Consider the following 27,187-nt stretch of genomic DNA (forward strand, 5'->3'; position numbering starts at 1 on the left):
AATGCCTACGAATCTTTTCCATTTGTTTCACAGCACCTATAGAGGATTGGACCTTTGCCAGGAAGATACTTAAAGACCTCAGCCATCTGAACAAGTGACTCTTCACTCTGTTACTGTAAGGGAAGCGCTTTCACTCCCTGAAGGCAAAAAAAGAGAGAATTAGCTTCTTCCTACAAGCCATTTAGGTCCTCAATCAGGACCTAGAAACCTAGACTTTTTCTGGCCATGCCTAATAAACACACACTTTCTTTCACAGCAAATATGTTCACTATAAATGCACACATTGGCACATCTGCACTTTATTCATAATTGTCATGTTCAATTACCAGTCAGCATTTATACTATGTACATTTTAATATTTTTTCATATACTTTCCTACTTTTCCCACCTGTACAGTTAATTCCATTTTTAAAATTGTATTCTTTATTCTTAATTGTATTCTCTTTTATATTTATTGGCTCTATTTTTATGACACAGACAGTCAAAAAGCATTTCACCACAATTGTAGCAGTGAAAATGTAGTGTATGGTTAAGTATATGACATAAAATTTAAATTTTAATTACTTCCACACCAGGAAGGAAAGAGCTCAGATGGCATGCCTTTAAAAAACTACAAATAGGTACATATATAGGAAATATTTATATTGATTAGTATAGAATATAAATATATAATATAATAACAGATAAGAAAAACAATGCATGGATACTAAAGACCAGTTGAAAGGGATGCACCACATAAAATTGCTTTTTTTTTATTAAATTAACCCATTTATTTGCACAAATGTCGGCAATGCGATCACTGTTAGCATACCAATAGTCAGATTTTACACTTCACACAATCTATCTTAGACTGTGCTATTAAAATGCAACTAAATAACATGATGCACATATATAATATAATTCATACACTACAAGTATAAAAATGTAAGCATTTTAATGATCCATCAGCATTCTGAATAACAATACAGAATGAAAGTTTGTTGATACAGTAGTATGTTTTTGAAGCAAACATTGAAATAAAGTTTACATTTTTATTGCAGACAAAAATACCACAATATAACATGATAACAATATAATATTATTTTACAATTTATCATCCTGAATAGAAAAAAGTCTAACTATAGTGTATTTCTTACACACTTTTTTAAAAATAAAGTGACATTTATGACACAGACTGGAAAGTTTGTGCTAACCTCCATGAGTATATAATGGATGTACTGTAAGCTGACGAAACTCTACGTGAGTAATAAAGTTTCAGTTCTCCTTTGTGTTAGAACTTTCTCTGTAAGTAATTCCTGTTAACCACTCAGATTTCAAAATCCTTTGCTATAGTTGTTCTGAATTGTTGCCAAGATGTGGAATTCAGGAGCAGATTTAAAAAATTTAGGTAAGGTGCAGACATTTTATTTTGCAATTTGTATATATATGAGACTGTAAATGAATGCTTTATTAAAGGCAAATGTAAAGGAGTTACAGTAGTAGTGCAATTTACTATAAAGTTATAAGTTACCATAAAGCTAAATTTGTCATACAGTTAATATTAGGCAGTGTTAGTATAAACCTTTTTTTAAATAAAGGCCGCACACATTTCTCAAGTAATTCAATTCAATTCAATTCAATTCATATTTATTTGTATAGTGCTTTTTACAATTGACATTGCTCTCAAAGCAGCTTTACAGAACATAAACATAGAACAAAAGGTTATTATAAAGAATAATATAAAGATTAATATAATACAAAATTCAAGATTATTAGATATATTTAAAATAAGTAACTTAAATTTATACACATTTCTTACATATATTTTCGATACTACACAGATTCAAATTGAAGAACAAGGAAGTTTCAAAAGCTTCAGTGAAAGTGTGCAGATAAACAATTAAATGGATTATGGTTTCATTTCTTCAAATTCCATACAATGAAGGAACTGTTTCTCATTTATTTGACACTGACTAGTGAGGCAGAATTATGTACCAGTTTAGCAACCTTGTTATGGCCCCAACAGTGACTCATTCATGGAGGTTAAACTCAGAACAATCTAATACCTGGCACAGAACCATAACTGCAGAGTTATTGTTGCAATTGAGCTTTCAATTAATTGTGAAACCATGTCCAATACCATGCATCATGTCTTGACTGTATAACATTGTCTGAATTGATCTATAATTAATCCTACTTGCACTGACCAAAACTACCCAAACGTTTTTTACCCAAGACTCTGAGGATGAAAGTGTCCTGTCTTCAGAAGAGGAACAAGACATTCAGGTGCTTTGATAAAACATTGCTATAGACCTGCATTATTAGCTACTTTGTTTAATCATTTTACCCTGTTATTAATAACATTTGCAGTGTGAGATTTTGGAGAAGCAAAGGGATGAAGCTAATCAGAGACTGTCTCAAATAGAGGAAGGTGAGCTGACTGGGGCAGCTTTGTTGTTTGACACCAGTAGTCCTCTTGTACTCCAGTAAAGAGTAGTATATTTTGAAGAGCCTGATATTTTTAATATCCACAAATATCCACTTTTTTGTAACATAATATGCAGATGCTAATTTATATTATTATATAAATAATTTTATTATAATGTATATTATTATTGTTTTTCTTTATTTATTTTCAACATCCTTAATAACTAATACTTCTTTTTCTGTATAAATTCCCATTAGCATCCACTCAGTTGCTGAAAGAGATAAACTTGCTAGAGATTCACTTTCAAATCGAACGCTCCTGCAGAGAGAATGCTGAGGCCTTTGCCTTAAAGGTGGGTTCAAAAATCTGTCCAGATAGAAAAAAAGGCTTTTGCTCCTGAGTTTGGGTAACTGTCTGTATGGAGTTTCACCTGTTCTCCACCAGGTCTGTGTATGTCTTCCAAAATCATAGACTGCTGGATAACTGTGAATTTAAATTGTCCTCAATTGAAAATTGGTGTGAGAATGTGTGCTCATTTTTCCCTGTAGTGTACTGGTGATCCATCCAGGATGCATTCTTCCCCCGTGCAATATTTCCCTGATATGCTCTGGATCCCCTAATATAAGGACTTTTTCATGATTGTAGTAAATGAATATGAACATGTATGGTGAACATATAGACCAGTTATAATTAGCAAGGCTATAAAATACATTATTTAAAAGATAAACTTATACATATGCTTAACTTACATTTGGAGATGATATGATATAGATAATGTCTAAATAATTAGGTGTTTTTGTGCCTACCATTGTATAATTTTTATTGTCCTAATAAAAGATTCATTCAACATGATTTCCTCACCAAACTAAGAACAAGAAGTGAAAGTCAGAAAAAATAACAAGAACATGTGATTTCCTGGGACTTATACAACGGCATCTGCTTTTCAGCTGTACCTATTAAATAGATTCAGCAGTAGCAATGCAAATCATTTTGTCACCTGTTCGGTTATCAGTTATCTTTCCACAGTTCTACGTTCAGCATGTTTAATTGTAAAATTTTTGCATTTGTAACTAAAAACTGGCAACATACAAAGAAGCAACATTTTATATTTTATAGCAATGAGTGAATGTATGCAGTACTATTGCAGTACTGTACTGCTGTCTTAGTCACAGGACATTCCCTTTGAACTCACAGGTGACAAAAGAGAACAAGGCCTTAAAAAGAAAAAGTCAGGCTCTCCTGCCTTTGATTCCAGAGCTGCCTGAAAACCTGGCTGCTCTGAACTTGGACCTAGAAGATGACTCCAACATTTCAGTGGAATTGGCAGAAGATCCCCTTATCAAAAGTCAGGCCCAGATGAGAGGTAATCCTACATCCTCAGATTCACACTCATCAGAAATTCTAAACAAAATCTAAAAAAAATTATAATCAAGCAATGAAACACTTGGAGACATGGGTTTTCTTTCTTTCTTTCTTTCTTTCTTTCTTTCTTTTTGAAGTGTGTGTGATTCAGCAGTAAGAACACTAAAATGTGAAGTACTGGGGTTTGGGTACCTGTTTGATATGATGAATTGCATTTTAGCTGGAAATTCATCTTAAAACCTTTGTCTCTTTAATTAAGCACTACTTTGTATATGTATACATACATTTAGACACAAATAATTTTTATATCAATAGTATTTATATACTCATTATGTTGTCAGAGCTTCAGTCATCTGTTGATCAGCTCTTGGGGGAGAAGATGCAGTTGTGTGAGCAGGTACAAATCTTGAAAAAAGAAAAAGAAGAACTGAAAGAACAGGTACAGAACACACTGAGAGAGATTGGTGCACTGCATCAAATGTGATACTGCTAATGTTATTGTTTTGTGAGGATTATATTCTCTGAGCATGCAAAATGTGCTGTGCAGCTTGCAATGGATGTTCAGGAGAAAGAAGCCATTTTGAAGAAGTTAAATAAACAGAGTCGAACAGTGAACAAAATTCAAAGAGGTGACTGGCAACTAATAGAACCATTTATCATTTGCTGGTATCATTTAAAACTCATAATTTATTTTACCTACAAATGTTTTATGTGATTCTTCTCTCTCTTTCTCTCTCTTGCCGATCATAGTATCCCAGCTTGTTACAGAACAGTTTGCAGAGATGTCACAGAAATTGGAAATGGAGCAAGGACTCAGGCGTCATGCTGAAGAGTTTGCACAACAGGTAGTGGCATTCCTAATCTGCATATCTGAGGCTCTGGCTTGCTCTTTGTGCCTTAGAAATAATTTTCCTTAAGTCTAATGTTGAGTAAACACATTTTGTGAATCATATTTAGCATATTTATTTACACCTGCATCTACATAATCATCGTATTAAAAGATAAACACAATGGGGATCGGGAGAAAGGGGTCAGACCAGTCGTTAGCAAGCCTGGTCAATAAATGTATATTAGGAACAGAAAGCATGTTGTTTGTCATTTAGTTAAGTATGAGTAACAAGAGTAACAAGTAAGAGGCAAGATGTCTATTTCCCAACATTTCAACATCAAACCATTTGTTTTGTGTATATTCACACACACACACACACACACACACACACACACACACACACACACACACACACACACACACACACACACAAACACACACATACACACACAAACACGTTTTTATTAATGCCAGCTGTTCTGGCATTCATTCTAAGTGAGCATCTCAGCTCAGAACGCTTCTTTGCGTTCACCCCCACACACCCCTCTGCAATAATTAGTACCCATCAAGATGGCAGTTTGTAAACTGAAGCTTTTTAGCCCCTGTCCTTGGCTGACACTTTATATCCGCCACCATCATTGTTGCCTTTGTCCATATTGTTCACCATTTGCAGATGGCATAATGAGGACCTTGCAGGGGGGAATTTCACCTGTGAAAGGGACCCCTACTGTTTTCACCCCACTCAGTCTCACTCTCAATGGCCCACCACACACTAAACAGCTTGAATAAGGCGCTTTATTGCTAGTTCTGTCTATTTATGTGTTTTACCCTGTTTTCAAAACACATTCATTTCCTTATTTGAATTTCTGTTACAAAGAGTCTAATGAAGGCCTAACCCAAACAGAAAGTAAATGCTGGCTTGTCTTTGTATAAAGAGCTAGAACTATTCACTTGTCAAAACTAGGCTTTTTTGTCTAATTGTAATGCTGTTTGTGTGAGAGTCACTGGTTGAGCTCTGCAATTCTGGTGGCTATGTAGTAAACTAAGAGCTCTTCATACTTGTGAGAAGTGAAAAATATGATCTGAAACCAAAACAGATTCACTTCGTGTCTTATACAGCTTCTTCCTTTTCTCTGTAGGACATGAATCATTGAATGACATGTGATTTTGAAGGTGGAGTCCAGGGAGGTTTCAGTGCTTTAGTACTTTTGTCTTTGTTTAAATTAACCAAATAATTACTGGCTTTATTCACACAATCAGAAAAAAAATCAGTAATTGGTTTAAACAAAGGAATGTAGGTGGGGTAATAATTTGGTAGAAGGATTGAATTTTTATGATTGCTGTTGACCTAATAGCTATTTTTGTTACACTTTTGTGCCTTGAAATCAAAAGTGACACTAAAAACACAGCATTACATCAGAAACACATATTTCCTAATGAAGCTTTTGATTTATTATTATAAGAACTAAAGGATTGTTTTACTGGAAATGGATGAGTATAGGTCCTGGTGAAGGAGAAGGAGAGCCAGAGGCAGAGCTTGGCCCTGGTACAACATGAACAAGTTGACACACAACTTCAGCAAGCCCTTGAGCAGGTGGCTCTGATCAACAAAGCACTGGAGGAGTTACGGCTGCATTATCAACACCAGGTGTGGGTTCATGTATGAGAGTGTTGTAAAGTACCAAAATTCTCAAAATTAAAAGTGCATTTTCTAAGACCAAAAATTTTCCAGTAAAAGATAGACAAGGAAATTGTGCAATATAATGCAGGGGTTATTGTGAACAGAAGTGCATTCAACTAAAAAATACATCAATTTCACTATAAGTAAAACATAGCACAGAGAGAGTTGCACAGATGAATATTACACAATACTGCCAGTGAAACAGTCATCATGTTTGTAAGACCATGAAATGTAGTACAGCAAAGTATAGCTTCAGATTCTTTATTTTAAATTTAACTAAAAAGTATAAACTCAAAATTAACTCTCAATTAACTAAAATTTTCAAAAGAAATAATTTCTGCCTCAAATCTTACTCTAATTTTAATAACTGATAAATGTAAATTAATGCCATCAAGAACATGGCAAAACATTAGCAAAGACTAACCAGAGCTTTTTTCCTAATTGCTTATGGATGATGGGGGCCATGAGTGTGTCTGAATGTTTGTATGCTTATGTGGAGGAGCGCAGTGGCAATGTTGGTATGCTAAAGCAGAAATAATAAACAGAAATTATTTACTTGTATCCTAACTGTCCTCCTGAATTGTGGATCTCTTTTGTAGAGGAGTCAGTCTCAAGCAGTGATGGAGGAGTTTAATGCTCTTACTGAGCTGCAAATGGTCAGAGCACAACTAGAGACCAACATGAAAGATAGGCTGAAGATAGAAAATCAGTTGAGAGACTCACAAAGCACTGTGTCAGCACTGCAGGAGGAAGGTGAGGCCAACGATGTTGTGGTAACATTAGCATAATTGGGTCAGACAAATTTCATGTTGAAAGAATGAGGGTCTAATATCACATGACATGCAAAACTGTGCATAATTGAATAATATGTACTCAGTTAAGCAGCTTCACGATATGATGAAAATGGTCAAAGAGAATCCTCCTACTGAATCTGGCCTATCAATTGGGAGAAATGAAGAGAAAGTCACTCCAGCTCCACTTTCTTCAACTCCTCCTCTTTCTCCTCTTCCACTACCACCGCCACCACCTCCTCTTCCCCCTCCTTCTGCACTCTCTTCAAGTCTTATTGAGTATGATGCTAAATGTCTATTTTTTACCATTATCATCAAATGAACAGTATACATAATCATAATACAGTATGCTAAAACAGACCAGTGACAGTATAATAAATATATTGACATATGCCTCTAGCCCGCTGGATGCTTTGAGAAATAGAAGGAAACTTGGAAACAACACCACTGACTCTAAGAGTAAGAGTTATTTGTGTAGCTATTTCTCCATTATACAAAATCTTTACAGGGATGGATTTGACTGACTTCTGTTATGCTGTTTTGTTATCACAGAACCTGCACTCTCTGTAGATTTGAAAGTCAGGGCAGTGGATGAAATGATGGAGAGAATTAAGAAAGGGATTGTACTGAGGCCCACTCAGAAACTACCACAGGTAAATAGATTTGGTTTTTGCTAACCTTAGACCTAAATAAGGGAAAGTTGTTATTTAACATTACTTTTGTTTATCTTTCAGACTGGACTGGATGAAGATTCATGGGCGGTTAGTAAATTATTAAATTATAAATCTTAGACCTACATACATATATGTGTATATAAAGCAATTTTGAAGGAAGATAAATTAAAGGAAAATCTAATGGTGTTTTCAGTTTATTACAGTGTTTTCAGTTCAGGTTCATCATGGTGTTATGTATATATATATATATATATATATATACACATATATATATATATATATATATATATATATATATATATATATATATATATATATATATATATATATATATATTTAAAGTAACAAAGTGACTGTCACTGTCATTATAAATCCTTTCATGTACTGCTAATAGAGTAAGATAATAAGATGTTTTTCTTGTTATAGGATCAAAGAAGTGAGAAGAGGAAATCTGCTGTCCTTGAATTGCAGGGAATACTGGTAAAAGTCTTGTTCTCTTATAGTCATCAACTTCTCATTACTCATTACCCAATCACTCACACTTGTGACAGTGATAAAAACTGATTTATTATGTAACCTTAAGTTTGCGCTATCAGCCTCAATGCACTCACAGGTCACATTAAAACACCTGTGCATTTGCTCATCTATAGATTTCTCCAGAGAGCCAATCGTGGCAGCAATACAATGCATAAAATCATCAGATACAGTATAAAAGCTTAATTTAATGTTCACATCAAACATCAGTGAAATATTACTTATTCTATAGTTCTTTAGTAGTTGTTTTCCTAACCATCAAACCTGATTTCCACTCAGGACACCATAAAAAAAAAAGCACCCAAAAGGACTCCATCCAGGAAAAGGATTAGTCGTAATGTGGGGGAGGCGGAGCTTCAGATGGTCTTGCAGAGAAGAAGGCGTGCAATTGGAGATGAATTAGGCTCCAAATCGACTTCAGCCCCAACAGCTCAGGGTAAAGGTTTTTCATTTATATCCATTGCTCAGTTCCAATACAAAAAAAAATATTATTTACACTCCTTACTCCCTTTATTTCAGTAAATCTTTTGATTTTTTCAATCTAACACCAATGCATTTATTTTTATTTTTAAATTTAACAATTTAGATCCACCTCCTGCATCCACAGCCACAAGTTCCGCAAATTGGCTAGCAGAGAGTGGGAATGTTCCTGTCCTTCGGAGGCTGAAGCACAACCAAGAATATAGAAATTCACGCAACAGAGTATCAGAATGTATCATCTGGGAAGACAAATAAAGATACAGACAGCTGATGTTGGTTCTTGCCATGCTATTGTTATTAATACTGCATAAAATTGGAACCCAATTAAATTGAACATCATACTTAATGGGCTATAGTGAAAATTAGTTTACTTTAAATATTTAAAATATAAAATACACTGACCCTTCAAGTAATTTTAATTATTCATTTTTATTAATCATATGGAAGAAAATATTGTTGTTTTGAAGATTGTTCCTAATTCCCATTTTTGTTTATATTTGTAAGCATTAACAATTGATCAGGATTATCAATTTATCAGAAACCTTCAGAGGACCATTCAGAATGGTTAATGAAGAAATAAAACATACTTCTTCTACAGTATATTTATGTATTCTACAGTATATTTATGTATATTTTGTTATTAGTTTTCTTTGATAGATTTGTGGGCTTCTGATATAAAAAGTGATACAGAAAGGTGTCATCACTCTTTCACTCTTCAGCTCTCTGTTTTCTCTATGTGTGCATTTTTAAAAGCCTCTAGGCGAGTTCATTCAGGCATCAAGAAGATGGGGAGAGGTGCTTTTTTCCTCTCCACACCATCGCACTGCTATTCTTTGCTAAAAGCATTTAAGTGGAAAGGAATTATTTGCACTGTAGTAGCTCTTGGCTTTCTGCTTTTAAACTCAATTTATTCTATAAGAGTTTTTGCACCCCCTTGAGAGAGCCCTTTATCTAGCAAACATTATAAAGAATTTATATCTCTCACCAGGAATTGTAAGGTGTCTGATTTGTCTGTGTGTGTATGTTGGGGGTGGGGTTGGTCTCTAAGTGGTGGTTATGGATGTGTGATTTAGATAAAGGTGGCATGGTGGCACAGTAGTTAATAGTGAGAATGAATCAAAACATTTAGCAAATTTGATGGTAACCTCATATGTGGAAAAACAAAGGTTTGTTCAGTTACTCATGGGTCATGTCAGAATATAGATGTGAGCACGTGAGATTGAAACAACAATTATAGTGTTAGCTAACAAAATGTTTTGTTAGTACAGTGAGGAGACATACACGTACAATGACATTTTTTAAATAAAACTACACAAACTCATATTTCGTGGCGATGCTACAAAGATTAAAACAGCAATAAAACATCTTTTTCACCAGGCAGTAGTTTCAACCCAATGTTAGCCCACTTCACCTGCTTCAGGAACAGGATAAAATGTAAAAAATACCATTTAGAAATGATTTATATTTAAGTAGTTGACAAATCGGATAAGCGGTAGAAGATGAGTGAGTGAGTGAGTAGTTGACAAAAAATAATGGAGACCCTGAATGTAAATGACACATTATAACATAAATAATGTAAATAACAGAGGTGGGAGTAAGTCACACATGTGCAAGTCACAAGTAAGTCTCGAGTCTTAACCTTCAAGTCTCAAGCAAGTCCGAGTCATTTTTTGTGAGAGTCAAGTCAAGTCAAGTCAAGTCACTGCTTTATGTCAAGCAAGTCAAGTCAAGTCGTAGCTTGAGTCAAGCAAGTCACTGGCAAGTCATACATATGTTTGATGATTTAACTAAATGTATATATTAAGCAAAGTTAAATCTACAGTATGGACTATGAGAGTTTTATTTGCAACAAAAATGATTATACAGTATGCATTTATTTTTAAGAGGTGTCGACATACAGGTGAGTTGTAAATACAATAAAAATCTAAAAATGAATAAAAATCAAAACTACAAAGAATAAGATGTAAATGTAACTGAAATAAGGCCAACATAAAAGCATGCAAAGTTTCAATATGCCTCAAACATGGCAGAAGACCATGGAAAAGTATATATAAAAAAGTGCAATGGTTTCTATGCAACCAAATGGCATTTTTTGAACAGGCATTCCCTTTTAATGTGACATGAACACATCCTTACATTAGATCCTTCCTTTTTAACAACAGAATAACAACAACAATCAATCACGTCAATCAAAAAACGTAAATTATTGAATCCCACAAACCTTGAAGTGAATTAATTATGAGAGAGAGAGAGAGAGAGAGAGAGAGAGAGAGAGAGAGAGAGAGAGAGAGAGAGAGAATGATTGGAGTTAGTGTAATTTATTAATTAAAGGGATAGTTCACCTAAAAATGAAAATTCTGTTATCTTGATCTCGCCCTCATGATGTTACAAACCTGTATAAATTTCTTTGTTTTGATGAACAGGACTGATATTTTGAGGACTGTTTGTAACCAAACCATTCACGAGCCCCATTCACTTGCATAGTATTCTTTTTTCCCCACTATGGAAGTGAATGGGGCTCATGAATGGTTTAGTTATAAATATTCCTTAAAATATCTTCCTCCGTGTTCATCAGAACAAAGAAATTTATACAGGTTTGTAACATGAGGGTGAGAAAATTATAAAAGATTTTTTTTATTTTTGGGTGAACTATCCCTTTAAATTGAATGTGTGCGTGTGTGTGTGTGTGCGTGCGTGTGCGTGCTAGACAAGAATATGGCTCTGCTTGCAACTCTGAAGTTTTTTCTATTTATATTTTTTATATATATGTGCATCCCCATAAACGATCCATACGCTTTTCACTCAAAGCCTAACACTGAAGACCAATTATAAGCGCTATTGCAAAACAGCTGACATTTCCACATAAACAGTAACCAACCATTTACACTACATGGCGCTTGCAAAAAATTTTGATAGAACTTTGTCATTCAAATGTGAGCGATGTGGTCGCATACTGCTGTTCTTCTCTTCTCATCCTGCACAAAATCCCGGTATTATAATAACTTAATTAAATTTGGTGTAGCTCCTTCCATGTTTCGTCACGACTGTTAAGGTTTATTAGTTAGTGCGCGCGCTCCCTCTGCTTGCCTGCTGCGTCACGTGGTTATATTACGCTCTTGCGTGCGTTTAAAAACAGATTTAAAAACAAAATAGACAACAAAGATAAAACAAAAACAAAATACAAGTTATTTCGAGTCATTTAACTCAAGTCCGAGTCAAGTCTCAAGTCATGAATGTCAAGTCAAAGTCAAGTCGAGTCTTTTTTTAATATTTGTCAAGCAAGTCTCAAGTCTCAAACTTGCGACTTAAGTCCGACTCGAGTCAAGTCATATGACTCGAGTCCCCCATCTCTGGTAAATAACATATGTAAATGAATGTAAATAACACATTCTATTACACTGTGTTCATTCTAGTATTACTGCACACGCAATATTGTTTGAACATACAGTATTTACACTGGTCAGCGCTGTTACTGTTTATTGTCTTGTGTATTGTCTTTTTTGTATTGTTTTGTAATTTTTTGTCTGCACTGCCTTTTGTCCTGCACTGTCTTGCCTGTCTTTCTGTCTTGTCCTGCACTGTCTTGCCTGTCTTTCTGTCTTGTCCTGCACTGTCTTGCCTGTCTTTCTGCCTTGTCCTGCACTGTCTTGCCTGTCTTTCTGTCTTGTCCTGCACTGTCTTGCCTGTCTTTCTGTCTTGTGCTGCACTGTCTTGTTTGTCTTCTCCTGCACTGTTTGCATTAGGTTGCACAGATGCACTTTTATGTATCTAGGACTGACTTACAAGTCCTTAGCTCTGTCTTTGTTTGTAGCACCATGATCCTGGAGAAACGTTGTCTCATTTCACTGTGTACTGCAACATCTATATATGGTTGAAATGACAATAAAAGCTTCTTGACTTGAATTGACTTGACTTAAATAACAAGCAATTAAAAAAAAGAAAGAAATTAGTCGTTGGGTTGGGTCTAAAAAACAAACAAATAAACAAATAAAAAACATGATAAATGTACTGTTAAACCACTTACTGTATCAGTATAGAAGTGATGTGCAGTGTAATATCTCCTCCAGCCGGAGTGAGCACTGTGGTCTCACTACTGCGTTATCTCTTGTTTCTTCCTCACCTTCTCTGAGGACTGAGGAAACGCTGGGTGAACTTTGCCCGATTCTGTTTTAGCATAATACCAAATCGCGTTGTTTTGTATTTACTTGAAGTGTTCTATTATTATTCTTTTAAAGATGTGGTTTATTTATTTACTTAGCTGGGTGTCCTTATTAATACAGGTGTCTTTTGTTACCCTCGCTATTGGTAAGTTGATGTTGTGGCTTGTGTAGTCGCAGTCTGTAGCTGCTAGCAAACCGGCTAGCTAAATATTTAGTCAGTTAGCTATTGTTCACTATATATATATATAATATATTTAATATATATAAACTACCATGCAAAATATGTTCTAAAACATATCAACACGCAATGCACAGAACCTGTAGAGCCCCCAGTTAGACGTTGTTTACATAATCGCATTATCCGTAGCTTATTAGCTAAATCTTACATGTTATTAGCTATCATTAGTACAATAAACCTAATACTTTATGAACAGCCTACACTTTTACTTCTTAACATGTTAACAGAGAAAGATTTCGTTCCAACAAACACAGTTATTGTGATCACTAATTCAGTTTACTGTACCTTTAACTGTTTACTGTTTACATTTTCTTTGACTTAGCTGTTATTATGCTTCCTATTTATCGACTATGTATGGTTTAATCGAGATACTCATACGTGGTTAAATGTTGCTAAAGTGTATTAAGGTTTAGGAAACACAGGCCGTAAGCTGCCTTGTCCACGTAGGCAGATCTGTCAGTCATTTCTGCTACTTGTACCTGAAGATTTTATCTTCCTTCTCGAGCTCCACCCTTTGGCAAGAATGAGCTAATCATAATATGAGAGCTAATATATGTGATGGTCTGCAAAAACAATTCACAAAATCTACTATAAATACACTATTTTGCCCAAACGTTTGCAGACACTTGACCATTACACATATATGTGCCTTTTCCTCAAAGTTGAAAGCATATTATGTAAGATGTCTGCTGTAATATTACATTTTCAATTCAAACAGTCTCAGACATTGTCTCAAAGCAGCTTTACAGAACATAAACATAGAAAAAAGGTTTTTTTTTTATAAAGAATAATATAAAGATTAATATGATAAAAAATTAAAGATTGATATTATATATATATATATATATATATATATATATATATATATATATATATATATATATATATATATTATATCCTCATATGGGTGACACTGGAGGGTGTGATTATAAATATACAGTCTGATAAATGTTGTATTCATGAGGAGGTTTTTGTCCTCAAAGACCACATGGATTTGGTATCCCTTGCAATGTCCTGATTTACCAAAGTTGGTGTGGAAGAACTTGAGTGTCCTCAACCCCATTGAACCCCTTTGGTATGAACTAAAATGGCAACACTGCAAGACATCAGTCTTTGCCTGACATCAGTGCTGGTCCTCACTAATGCTCATATGGCTGAATGAGAACAAATCCCAACTTTGCCAGAACAAGGGAGATTATTAGAACAGCTAAGGGGAACTAAAGATGTGATGGACATATGTCCACAAACTTTTGTTCATACAGTGTTTTAAACCAAAGAAATAATAGTTCTAAAATTTATTTCAGTCGGTTCTGGTAATTCTTATTTATAAAATTTTATTAGGTTTTTTAAACATTTAAAAATGTGTGCAAGTGAGAAAATTTGTTTTCATTTTATTAGTGATGCGCTAGTCCCGTACTCAGTTTCAAATCAAATCAAATCAAATTTTATTTGTCACATACATACAGGGTACGATATGCAGTGAAATGCTTTATGCAACTTTCCGGTATAAGAATAAAAAAATATAAAAAGTATAAAAAAAAGCAAGAAATAAAATAAGAATAAAATAATAATAATAAAAAGTATAAACTATATAAGAATATATATAAAAGATAAGAATTGTATAAAAATATGAAAATATAGATGAAGGAATAATGTATATACATATGCATAAATATACATATTTAGTTATAGGACAGATACTAAAGTGGTATTAGTTTGTATTTGTTATTTATTACTAAACTCATTGTGCAATCTATCTTGGTCCTGCTGAATGTTTTTGAGTTTATTTTTCTTAGCTTGTTTTTTGTTCCCCTGTTCAGCTGCAGGTCTATACTACTTGGCAGAGTTGATAGAGGAGTACGCAGTTGCTACCAGTCGAATAATAAAATACATGATAATGGTGAGTGAGAACTACATGTATATTTACATTTAATATGCTAAAGCGTTTTGGCCTGAATTAAAAAAATTATTCCACAAGCTTTATTCTGGTGTCTTAATAAACTTAAGATCATCAAAAATTTTTGCTATATTTATTTTGTCCCTGGATCAGGCAATTTCAATAAAAAAAAAAGGTCTCTCTCTCTCTCTCTCTCTCTCTCTCTCTCTCTCTCTCTCTCTCTCTCACTCTCTCTGCTTATATATATATATATATATATATATATATATATATATATATATATATATATATATATAAACTGTTTATGTCTGTTTATGTCCTCGATCTTGATATTCTATCGATCTTTCAGATCTCCACAGGTGTACTGGCAGGGCTGTACCTGTTTGAGGGCTTCCCCATGCTCATGATTGGGGTTGGCCTTTTCACTAACCTGGTGTACTTTGGCCTGCTGCAAACATTCCCTTACATCATGCTCAGCTCACCAAACTTCATTCTGTCTTGTAGTAAGTGCAGACAAAACAATCATTGCCTTGCATGTATTTTGTACGTTTTGCAGAATTGTATTTTTATTATTAATTTTAATATCTGTCTGTTTTGGTTTCTCCTTACACCGTTATATGTAATTAAACCACATTCTTTCTGAATTCTTTATTCAGTATGGTCACTACCTGTTGTTGAATTTTTGTAACATTTAGCAAGATTTCCATCATGGGTTTCTCAGTAACATGAAAAGCTGTTTTGTGTCCTTATTAAATTCAGTCAAGTGAAAATCAGAGACCTTTCTTAAATTTAACTGCTGGAAAATTGCTGTCATACAAGGAAAACACATTGGCTGTTACTGGTAAATAATCATCTAAGGAGTTAATGTAATTAACTGTTGGTAATGTAACTAATGTTAATGCAACATTAACATGTATCACGCCACAGCACGTGTCTTATAATGAACAGTGTTTTATTCATTTTTTTAAAATATGTTTGGTCATTATAATATAATAAGAAATCATCCTTAATTATCCTGTTCTTTGTTTTGTTAGTACTGGTGGTGATAAATCACTATATGGCCTTCCAGTATTTTGCAGAAGAATACTATGCATTTTCAGAGGTGAGTGAAAACCTTTATTGGAAAATTTCCACTTAATAGATGCTATTAAATGTTTGGCCGATTGTATAGTACTCTGCTGCTGACTGCTGTTTTGTTATAGGTTCTAGCATACTTCACAATTTGCCTGTGGGTGATACCATTTGCTTTCTTTGTATCCCTGTCTGCTGGGGAGAATGTTCTTCCATCCACAGTGCAGCAAGGAGGTCAGTTTTGCTTTTGTTTTGCTTTTCTGAAAACCCAAATCTGTATTATATTTTATGAACACTTCATTAAACCTATAACTTTAAAATTTCATTTAAAACTCTATGCACACACAAGGGGGGAGGGGGGGGGGTGTGGTAGTTCAGTGTTTAAGGTGCTGGACTACTGATTAGAAGGTTGTGAGTTCGATTTACCCAGGTCCACCAACCTTCCACCGCTGGGCCCCTGAGCAAGCTCTTAAATCTCAATTGCACAGTTGTATAAAAATGAGATTAAGTGGCATAAATGGCATAAATGTACAACATGGCACATGCACAAGATGACATTTTTGCTGCTAGGTCATGGATACTTGATACTGGATACTTTGCACAAGTTTTACTGAGCAGCATGTTTTGTTTTGGAGACACATTGGGACACAATAGACTTGAAATGCTTGCTCTAGCATAGTCGGTGCTAAGGCACCAGTTTTTTAATCACACAATTAAAAAAAAGGTCATATATAGGTCACTATACTTAAAGACTTAATGCTTAATGCAATTGCATGTTTTGTTGCATATCTATTGTTTTACTGGTGTGTTATTGTCTACACAAAATGTACGTGTCAGGTTTCATCAATCTTGGTGACTTTGTATGAAAAAATGCTAAAGCTAAGCATGAATCCTAGTTGAAAAGTCACATGTCTGCCCAAGATGCTTTCATCTGGTGAATTGACATCCAGTTATCTGACCAACAACAATTAAACAACTCAAAAATTAAATGGAATAGAAAATACACTGGCTTTGCTTTAGTTTTATTACTATTAGTTTTGCTCACTTTCACCTACTTTCTGTTGGAGGGTCTTTTGGATGGTCAGATTCATTTTATTCTCTGTTTGCTTTTTTTTCCAGACGATGTGGTATCTAACTACTTTACCAAAGGAAAGAGGGGCAAACGCTCTGGGATCCTCCTGATATTCTCCTTCCTGAAAGAGGCTGTTTTGCCAAGCCGCCAGAAAATGTACTGAAGCACTACAGCTAAAGGGTAGCGGACAGACGGAGGGCTCAGGAAGGTTGAGCGATGGGTTATGGGCAGGGTTTCCGGATGTCTTAGTCAACTGGATTCGTGAGAATGAAGGGAGAGGGGGATGTTTAGGGGTGAAAGGTAAAAGAACTAAAGAGAGAACCTGTGTGGAGTACCATGTCTGGACGGATGCACACAACCTGCCACGGACATACCGGCTCTTCGGCTGAACTGATATGTCTGTCTCTCTGTCTGTCCATCTGTTTTAAACGAACACAGCCAATTAACGCTCCATAAGTGATCCTCATACGTGGAATGCCTTAAGGGTCTTGTTTCCTTGAGAGGCATTATGAAGGCTGATTTGTGAATGAAATCACTGGGAGTGGCAAATGTCAGTTTTTGGTGTAGAACTTTTGTTTAATTTGTGTCTGGAATTTTGTCCAAAATGCCTTTCATTTTTAAAGGCTTGAATCATAGACATGTGAAGCAATGTCTTTAGTTGGATGTTTAATGGTGTGAGCTTCTTTGCATAATTTGATGACCATTTTACTGTCACTAGTTGATGCTGATTCTGATGTAATTGTCATACTACAGTCATCAAGGCCTTTGGTCTTTGGTCAAGGCTTTTTATTATTTGTAAGCTGTAAAGAACAAAACATTTGCCTAAACAGTTCTGAATTAAGACCAGTTGAGATTACCTGCAAGATGGAATGGTGTTTAAAAGATCTCAAGAGTGTCAACAGATTCTTACATCTATTTTGAAGAATCAAAAATGCTTAGTACATATATGGAGTCTCATTACATTCTTCATAATGTTCAAAAGCATTAACACTGCTTTTTATTTTTTCTTTCTTTCTTTTTTCTTTCTTTTTTTTTATTTTAGAAACAAAGTGAATTTCACCACAATGGTCTGTCTTCAGATGTTTTTTCACACATGCAGACAATAAAATGCCAGTTAAATTTGATTTTCATAGACCATATCCAGTTCCATCTACCCTGTCACTCTCGTCTATGAATTGTTGCCCTTTACATTGAAGTGTCTACTGTTGTGTTGAGAGTGTGAGGTCAGTGAAAGGCCAGGTTAATCTGTCTCACACCATTACATTCATTCAGTTCAACATCCTCTCACCTGGGGATTTCACCACTTACAGAAGTAAGAGAGGAGGTGTTGGTAATGTACACTGAGGTGAAATAAGCTTTTGCAGAGTTTGATCTAAAAAATAAGGACAATGAAATCTTGATTTTGTGAGTTGTGAGATCCTCTGGGTCAAGGTGTCACACTTTGGGCTCACATTTATCAACTCTTCATATGCAGAAATAGGTGTAAATTCAAGTAGTGAAAGTAGCCTTTAAATGTAATTAGTGTTAAATACAAACAGATTTATGGTTATGCTTCTAATGATGGAGAGAATGACTTTTTGTGTAAGACACATTTTAGAGGGAATAAGGCCATAACATTTATTTCCATCTATTATTAAGAAGGATTATGCTCTATAGTGTGTGCAAGGCAAAAAAGTAGGTTTTCATCTAATTACCAACTTTTATTTACATCAGTAGCGTGACCGTATTATTGATGCAGTTAACCTGGAAGAAATTATATTTTAACTTTATTGAAAACAACACAAAACAGCTTAATAATTTTCTACTTAATTGTCCAAAATCAAAATTCCAAAAAAAAATTGCATCTCAGTAGCGTTAGAAAAATGTCAAATTCCTTTTTGGAGGTGCAGTCCACATTCCATATATAGAAATTGTGTGCCTGTCTGTATTTAAATGAGCAGTGAAATGCATGTGTGAAAAACCTATGAAAAATGGTGTTTATTAAGCCACATTGTTAACACTTGTGCATATGACAGTCCTAATTGTACACAGTTGATTACTGATACACAATGCAAATTGGCCCCTAATTCAAATCATACGCTAATTACTAATGCCTGGACAGAATATGGTGTTGAAAGAGGGGGTAGATTTATTGAAAAACTCTGACAGTTAACAGCACAGTTATCTCAAAGCATACAAATGACTTGTAGAGTATGGTGAATAATGTTCATCTGTTAACACTCAAAGCTTTTTACTGGATTATGCATGTATTTCAATTTTAATTAGACTATAATTGGAATATTTCTCACAGGCACAAGAACTTTGCCATTTTTAGTTCAAACATTTGGCTAAATTCACTAAAAAGATGCATTTGATATATTAAGGAAAAAAAACTTTAAATAATTATAGATTATTTAAATTATATTACAAATCTATCAAAGGTACAAACAACATTTTTTTTTTCTTGGCAATAAACTTTTATTATTTTTGTCCATGTTCTGTATTTATTGATTGACTAAAAGGACTAAGTATGTAGTATTTTATATAGTTTTTCCAGTAACTGTAGTGTTCAGTAATGGCCAGGCTGGAGCTCCTCAGCCAGATGCATTGCCACTTCGGTCCATGGAGAAGCCTCGGTACCATGAGTACCTCCCCGATGAGGTAAATCCAGCACACTGTTGGACTGGAGCTGAAGTGGACCAGAAATTCGGGATTGAAATTTGGATGGAAACAGGCATTTCTGAATGACATCCAGTGGCAGGTCAGGTACTGGCTGTGGAATATTATTCCATGATGCAGTGCAACAGACCTGCCCATTTCTGAAACAATGGAGTGTCACACACTGGCTTAGATCAGGCTCATCTGCTACTTCCTCTGGATGGACACCGATTCTCACTGTCTCAGATCTGCTGATGTTTGCTGGAGGAGGTCTTGACGGATTTGATGAGATGTTCCATATTTCTCTTGATTTGCTTGCATGCTGTTTTTTGACAGGCTTGGTAGAATGGCAGCAGTGATGGCTTATTGTCCACATGCCCATTGTAGGAGACCAGAGACAGGGAAGACCCTTCCTCTCTGCCCACTTGGACACTTTCTCTTTGTTAATTGCCTCTCTGGATAACTGAAAGCACAAAGGATTTAAGTGTTATTTGCATAGTTTACAAAGATGTACAAAATGACTCTAAAGAAACATAAATAAATCATTAAAAAAATAACCTTCTGTATTCCTTCTGCTTTTCTGTGCATTCTGATCATATTCTGTTTGAGATTCTGCAGTTCTTGGTGCTTCTCCATGTCCTCCTTCTTATCTCTATGCCACATTGCATTTTTAAGAATCCTATTATATACAAACATGCAAACAGTTAGAGCAGACTTCAAAAGATTCTTATCTTTTATAGCTTTTTAAACAGTGATTTTTTTGTTACTGTTCTGTTGTTTTGATACTGAAAAAGGATATATATAACCGTGAAAGCAAAAATAAAGTTAGTAGGCCATATTGGTAATTAATACAGTTATTTAATAAAATAGGTAAATAAGTAATTTTTATCATATTTTTAATTTTAATCAGCAGTAAAACTAATAATGTTTCATTTTTGTACAAATGTCATTGTTATATTAATTAATTTTATAATACTGTTTATAATACTATATATTCAGCAAGTAATGTGTTAATGAGAAAAAACATTAATTTTCCTGATTCTGAAACCTCTTGCCTTTTGCCAAGCCTTTTAATTACATTGATCTTTACCTGGCAACAACTCTGTGACCCCACAAACAAGCCAGTTCGAAGGGTGTATGTCCTCGGCTATCATGTGCATGGGTATCTGCACCAACTCTAACCAGCTCTTCAACACACTCTTTCAGGCCTTCGGCTGCAGCCATGTGCAGTGGGGTCAATCCTTCATCTGTTGAACTGGCAGCACATCAGATATAACCTTTACTCTAATTTGATAAACTTTAGAAACTAAACACTGCAATTAACAATAACCTTTATGCCATGAAAACAGGTGTTCCCTGCTATTGAATAAATGCCTTTTAGTACACATTGGGCTCTGCTCCATGTTCCAGCAGAAATGTGAGGCAGCTGTAAGTGTTTGGCTTGCTCTCTGGGCTCAGCACCATGTGTAATGGTCTCCTGCCATGCGGACAGCTTGCATTGACATCCACAGTACCAGATTCCAGGAGCAATTTCAAGCAATTTAGCTGACCATGTCGAGCAGCCACGTGGAACACTGTAAGACCCTGTCACACACAGGCATGGTTTTTACAAAAATGTACACAAATACTCAACACTAAAATAAAGCTTTTCAACATGTCGAGTGGCATCTACTTTACGTAAATACTTGTGCTGAAATTGTTACAACCAACTCAGAGTCTGCTGCTTAAATAAAGGTAGTGACACTTGCTCACATTTATATTTTATGTCAAAGAACATGTAAAGCAATATTTTATTTTATTTTCATTATATTTGTATAGTTCTATAGTGAGTGTGCCCGTTCTTTGTCATCATCCAGAAAAAAGAACTCCTGCTTCCACATGTAAATTTATTCAAGGAGAAAGCCTGTATTGAAAGTCATTTTAAGTTTGAAATGAAATTATGTGGATTTATTCTTTTGTCAATGGATTAAATCTCTTAGATACATTAAATTAATTGCTAATTTTGAACAAATAAGTAAATATTTATTACAACAGTATAAGCCTAGCATTACACAAAGGCTATTGTGATTTTCATAAGAATATAATAGATGAACAGGTGCAGAAATCAGAATAATGTAGTGTAAATGAACACAATGTGCAATTAACAGCCTATGTTTTTTGTAAATATACTCTTCTGTGCCAGAATTATCTTTTTATCAGAATTAACTAGCTTATATTTTAGGTAATGGGTGAAAGAACTTACATTTTTATTTTTTTTTCTCCAAAGAAGCTTTTCACTATTGTGCAGTAGGTAGCACTGACAACTCACAGTTCAGGTTATTTTTGTTTGATGTTCCAATACATCTTTCAGATAAAGTCAAGGTGTTAGTGGGTGTTGTTTGGGAATGGGAGTTTTGATATATTGGTTTGCATTTTGGGCTGGTTTGTTTAATGATTAATGGTTACACAGACCTGGCAACCCTGGGAGAAATAAGGGATAACTCGGATTAGTGTAATTCAGATTAGCAACAATAATGAACTCTAATACTAGGGGACCTTTGTTCCTTTTAATCATTGAATAGACTTGCGGTGTGATTGTTAATTTCGCACCTGTCTGTTCTGCTGCTGGCTTGGTGCATGCACTCTCTCCAGACTTAAACACAGCCATTGGGGATCTCCAGACACTGCTGCATGGAACAAGTCTCCAGGTGGGAGCGCACGAGGGGGGCTAAAACCGGCACAAATACAGGAAAAGTTTAGTTTTCAGCGAAAACAAAAGGAATTTTCCAATTTGTTTATGTCGCAAATAATCGCAAATAATAACTAGTAATAAAAGTAAACGCAGTAACAAGTAAGAAAACACCAATAACTTACCACGCGCGCTCCATGAAAGATTTGTTGACCTGTTCTGCTGTTACTATGGTGATACTCGTGCATAAGCAACCTACAGAATCAGGCTAAATTGTAGGGTGTTTATGCAAATCATTACAAATATAGGCTGCAATAACAAGCTACAAAAAGGAAAGAAAGGGAAAACGGAACGCAACACTCCAGAACGTTGGATTTTATTATGCCACATTTCAGATAAAAGCGTCAGATAAATCAAATATAAACATAAGGTGGAGGCATACAAATAGAAATAATTAGGTTTGAGTGAACTTCAATATTCTGATCATTTTGCCTGTAGAGACTGAAAATAACTTGCAAATGTTTTGTGCCTCACCATCTGTATCTCATTTATTAAGCATTATGAAAATGCAGTCTTATTGAAAAGGTATTAGTGAAAAGCAATACATAAATCTGTTCAGTCTGTAGATGGCGCAAGCACGAGCGCTTCAAGAACACCAATGACATTTATACACAGAAAAGAAACCTTGGATCTGTTGTACATTCAGGTATCCTTCACCTAATATAATAGAGTCAGCAGTTTCATTTTCATGCATAGTTACATGCACCTATATAGTAGATTTGCCTGCTAAAAGGATTACAACAAGGTACATCGTTAAATCTTTTGTACATTTTGTAAGCAAAGGTTACAAAATGTACAAAAGATTTAAGGATGTACCTTGTAACAACGTTACTATAAAGTTAATTAAATGTACACATGCACATCTGTGTGTGTATGGAGAAATTGGAGAAATGGAGAAATTGGCTAAGCTCATCAGCTGTCCTGAAACATTACAAATAAATTGACTAATTTACTATTTAATACACATAGTCAGTAAATAATGTTTATGTATATTGCTTTACATGATTAGTGCCTCTGATTTGAGCTACTGTGAAGTGAAATGTCAGTCTGACAGCTTTTAATTGTTCTGTATTTTGATCAATAATTATTGATCAGGCCTGCCAACAGGAGTGACGCATGATTGGTCATGATATGGGTAATGATTATTTTCTCCATGTCTCTGTCAAGCATGAACTGTCGATACTTTAAATACCCAGGAAGTATCAAATGTTGGGTATTGACCATGTGAACTTTTTTTGACCCAAGATTGGTTCTCTCATATATTCTCAAATACGTTATTAATTTGATGATTTATTGATCCTAAACATAGGGTACAGCTTGTACCTCTGATGACTTAAATAAACATACAGCGGGTAAAATAAGTATTGAACACATCACCATTTTTCTCATTAAATTTATTTCTAAAGGTGCTATCGACATGAAATGTTCACCTGATGTTGGTAACAACCCATTCAATCCACACATGCAAAGAAATCAAACCATAGATGTCCGTAAATTAAGTTATGTTTAATAATGTTAAATGACACAGGGAAAATGTATTGAACACGCTTACTGAAACATATTTAATACTTTGTACAAAAGCCTTTAATGACAGCGTCATTATGGAGAAGCGAGTTGCATGCATTGCTGAGGTGTGATTTTGCCTTCAAATCTTGAAGGTTCCGTGGGCTGATCTTTAGTTCTTTCCATAGATTTTCAATTGGATTCAAGTCAGGTGATTGGCTGGGCCATTCTAGCAGCTTTATTTTGTTTCAGAGAAAGAATGGGAAAATGTACAGAGACATTCTTGATAAAAATCTGCTGCCATCTACCAGGATGATGACATGGCAGCAAATTTTTATCAAGAATGTCTCTGTACATTTTCCCATTCATCCTTCCTTCAATTATATGAAGTTTGCCAGTACCATATGCTGGAAAACAGCCCCACACCATGATGTTCCCACCTCCAAACTTTACTGTCGGTATGGTGTTTTTGGGGTGATGTGCAGTGCCATTTCTCCTTCAAACATGGTGTGTATTATGGCATCCAAAGAGTTCAATTTTGGTCTCATCTAACCAGACTATATTCTCCCAGTATTTCACAGGCTTGTCCAAATGTTGTGCAGCAAACTTTAAACAAGCTTCAGCATGTTTTTTCTTCAGCAGTGGAGTCTTGCGTGGTGAGCGTGCATACAGGCCATGGCGGTTGAGTGCATTACTTATTGTTTTCTTTGAAACAACTGTAACTGCTGATTCCAGGTCTTTCCTAAGCTGCCCACAAGTGATCCTTGGCTCTTGGACTACACTTCTGATAATTATTTTCTTGCAAGGAGCACCTGGTCGTGGCCTGTTTATGGTAAAATGATGTTCTTTCCACTTATGGATTATGGCCCCAACAGTGCTCACTGGAACATTCAGAAGTTTTGAAATCCTTCTGTAACCAATGCCATCAGAATGTTTTGCAACAATAAGGTTGCGAAGGTCTTGAGAGAGTTATTTGCTTTTACCCATCATGAGATGTTTCTTGTGTGATACCTTGGTAACGAGACCTTTTTATAGGCTATCAGTTTGGACAGAACCAGCTGATATTAATTTGCATTGACAAGTGGCAGTTTTGCTTTCCAATTACTGATTGTCTTGGCTTTCCATGCCTTTTTGCACCTCCCTTTCTTAATGTGTTCAATACTTTTTCCCTGTATCATTTAACATTATTAAACATAACTTAATTTACGGACATCTATGGTTTGATTTCTTTGCATGTGCGGATTGAATGGGTTGTTACCAACATCTGGTGACCTTTAGAAATAAATTTACTGAGAAAAATGGTGTTCAATACTTATTTTACCCGCTGTACATATGCCTTTTTTTTATAATGCATACACTGCAAACAACTAATACTCATTTTATTTATTTATTTATTTTTGAAGAAATTATATGCTGACTTGGGGTCAGAAACCATGAGGACTAACACAGGACAGAGAAAATGAAAGACAACAGAAGAGTTGATGTTTCTGAAGTTTAGGCACACATGAAAATAAGCTCATAGGCTTCTCATGATGCAACTGCTGTGCTGCTTTATGATTGGCTTAGCAGTGAACTAATAAAAGTATGTGTGCATGGAGTTAGGATGCCAGCCAACAATCTTGAACATGCTTCTGTACCTGTATAAAATATAATAATTATACAGCAGTAAATATCTTTATATTCCTGAGAAAGTAAATCCCAAGAAACTGTGTCCTACCTTAAATACACCTACACATTTTCCACACATTCTATATATCTGTATTTCGCACTTATATTCCTTTATACCACTGCACTGCTGCTTTTCAAATCTAATTGGTGAGGATTAATTTGATATAACAACAGTATGACAGTAGTACTGGTTGTAATTCAAAAACAGTTTTATAATTACTTGCATGTTCTAATGTATTTGTTCTGATATTTTATCTTATATCTATCTAAATTGATCTTATATCTATATAATTTACATGTATGGTGAACACGCTACTTAATGATTAGATGTGAAAAACGATATTTAACAAATTAAAAAATATGATTATTGGTATTTTGACATTCTTAGTATGCAGTCATTAAAATACATTTTTTAAAGGTTTCCTGTGTTAGTGCTTTGCCAGTTTTCATTATGGGAAAGTCTTTATGACAGACTGCTTTTATCTTTCTGATTTATCTGTAACACAACAAGCTGTGTTTTTTACTATATAGTAAATGATAACTTGTCTTGCAGATGTTCCACAACATCAACTGTAACTATAAAACATGTCATGCCATTTTAATCATTGGAAAATTACTGCAGAATAATATGAATAAAACCTTTCTGGGCATTCATTTGTAGGAAAATAATTGACTTTAGGGTGGTCACTGTAATGTTTTGATGATAATATAATCAGGCCTTCAAGCATGAGGGACCCCATCATGTTGCATTCTTTACTCATATACATGCCATACATGTCTATATAAACTGCAAGGTCTCATGCTCATTAACACCCTCTTCTACTGACTGAAATTTGATCCCCATGAATATGGCAATATTATTCACAGAGAACAAGTGGAAATGGAGAAAGCTGTAAGGTGTTCCAGTGAAATATACTGTTTTAATTCTTTGCCCATTCATGATAAGAGCTGAAGCTGAGTTGAACGATGACTCCGTGAACTCTTGAAAAAATGTATGGCATAAGAGCAAGCAAGAAGATGAGAGACTTGAGAAGAAAGAGTTGTACAATCCTCACATGGCATTCATTTTTAATGTGCCACCTTGTGAAGACCTCATGCCCAGGAGACTTCTGAGCTGTTAGTGTAAGTGCGCTGATGTCCTAGCTTTCTCTGACAAACTCTCCCTTCCTTCCTTCTCTTCTCACATCTGTATCTTGGCCTTTTTTCCATAGATTATTCTGTATCTCTCGCTAGCTTTCTTTTTCTTTAGACATCAGTCTTTCAGTTGGTTTTCTCTTTCCTCTATATTTCTCTCAATTTTTGTCTTTCTCTTCCCGCAACCCTACACTAATGCACCATGGCATATTCTGCAGCTCCAAGTCACAGTGTGAGCTGGGTGTGTGCAATGACCGCATCACGACCTTGCTCACACAGACTGCACTATATAAGTGAGACGAAGGATGGAAGGATTGAAAG

The 27,187-nt window shown here is 35.0% G+C and overlaps 3 protein-coding genes across 4 annotated transcripts; 2 read left to right on the forward strand and 1 right to left on the reverse strand.

The window, feature by feature from the left end:
* Window positions 1-1,269: 1,269 nt before the first annotated feature.
* On the forward strand, window positions 1,270-9,745 carry shtn2 (shootin 2). Of its 2 annotated transcripts, none has more exons than XM_060874950.1 (17): window positions 1,270-1,387; window positions 2,216-2,265; window positions 2,350-2,410; window positions 2,665-2,759; window positions 3,602-3,770; window positions 4,111-4,208; window positions 4,317-4,398; window positions 4,520-4,614; window positions 6,100-6,246; window positions 6,879-7,032; window positions 7,157-7,349; window positions 7,471-7,529; window positions 7,623-7,723; window positions 7,805-7,831; window positions 8,171-8,224; window positions 8,558-8,714; window positions 8,886-9,745. In XM_060874950.1, exons 1-17 carry the CDS (start codon window positions 1,354-1,356, stop codon window positions 9,011-9,013), a joined length of 1,704 nt encoding a protein of 567 aa, XP_060730933.1. In that variant the 5' UTR covers window positions 1,270-1,353; the 3' UTR covers window positions 9,014-9,745. The 2 variants fall into 2 exon arrangements, with proteins under 2 accessions (XP_060730933.1, XP_060730932.1); XM_060874949.1 differs by having other exon boundaries at window positions 1,271-1,387; window positions 8,865-9,745.
* A 3,115-nt stretch (window positions 9,746-12,860) lies between these two features.
* On the forward strand, window positions 12,861-20,356 carry tex261 (testis expressed 261). The gene is made up of 6 exons (XM_060874951.1): window positions 12,861-13,063; window positions 14,977-15,056; window positions 15,403-15,556; window positions 16,088-16,155; window positions 16,256-16,358; window positions 17,244-20,356. Exons 1-6 carry the CDS (start codon window positions 12,994-12,996, stop codon window positions 17,357-17,359), a joined length of 591 nt encoding a protein of 196 aa, XP_060730934.1. The 5' UTR covers window positions 12,861-12,993; the 3' UTR covers window positions 17,360-20,356.
* ankrd53 (ankyrin repeat domain 53) lies at window positions 19,745-22,700 on the reverse strand. Its single transcript, XM_060875497.1, has 6 exons — window positions 22,687-22,700; window positions 22,423-22,540; window positions 21,218-21,417; window positions 20,924-21,088; window positions 20,392-20,512; window positions 19,745-20,296 (listed from the first exon to the last, which is right to left on the reverse strand). The coding sequence occupies exons 1-6, from the start codon at window positions 22,698-22,700 to the stop codon at window positions 19,745-19,747; spliced, it is 1,170 nt and encodes a 389-aa protein (XP_060731480.1).
* Between the last annotated feature and the right edge of the window lie 4,487 nt (window positions 22,701-27,187).

Source organism: Tachysurus vachellii, chromosome 7 (assembly GCF_030014155.1).
Source record: "Tachysurus vachellii isolate PV-2020 chromosome 7, HZAU_Pvac_v1, whole genome shotgun sequence".
Lineage (NCBI taxonomy): Eukaryota > Metazoa > Chordata > Actinopteri > Siluriformes > Bagridae > Tachysurus > Tachysurus vachellii.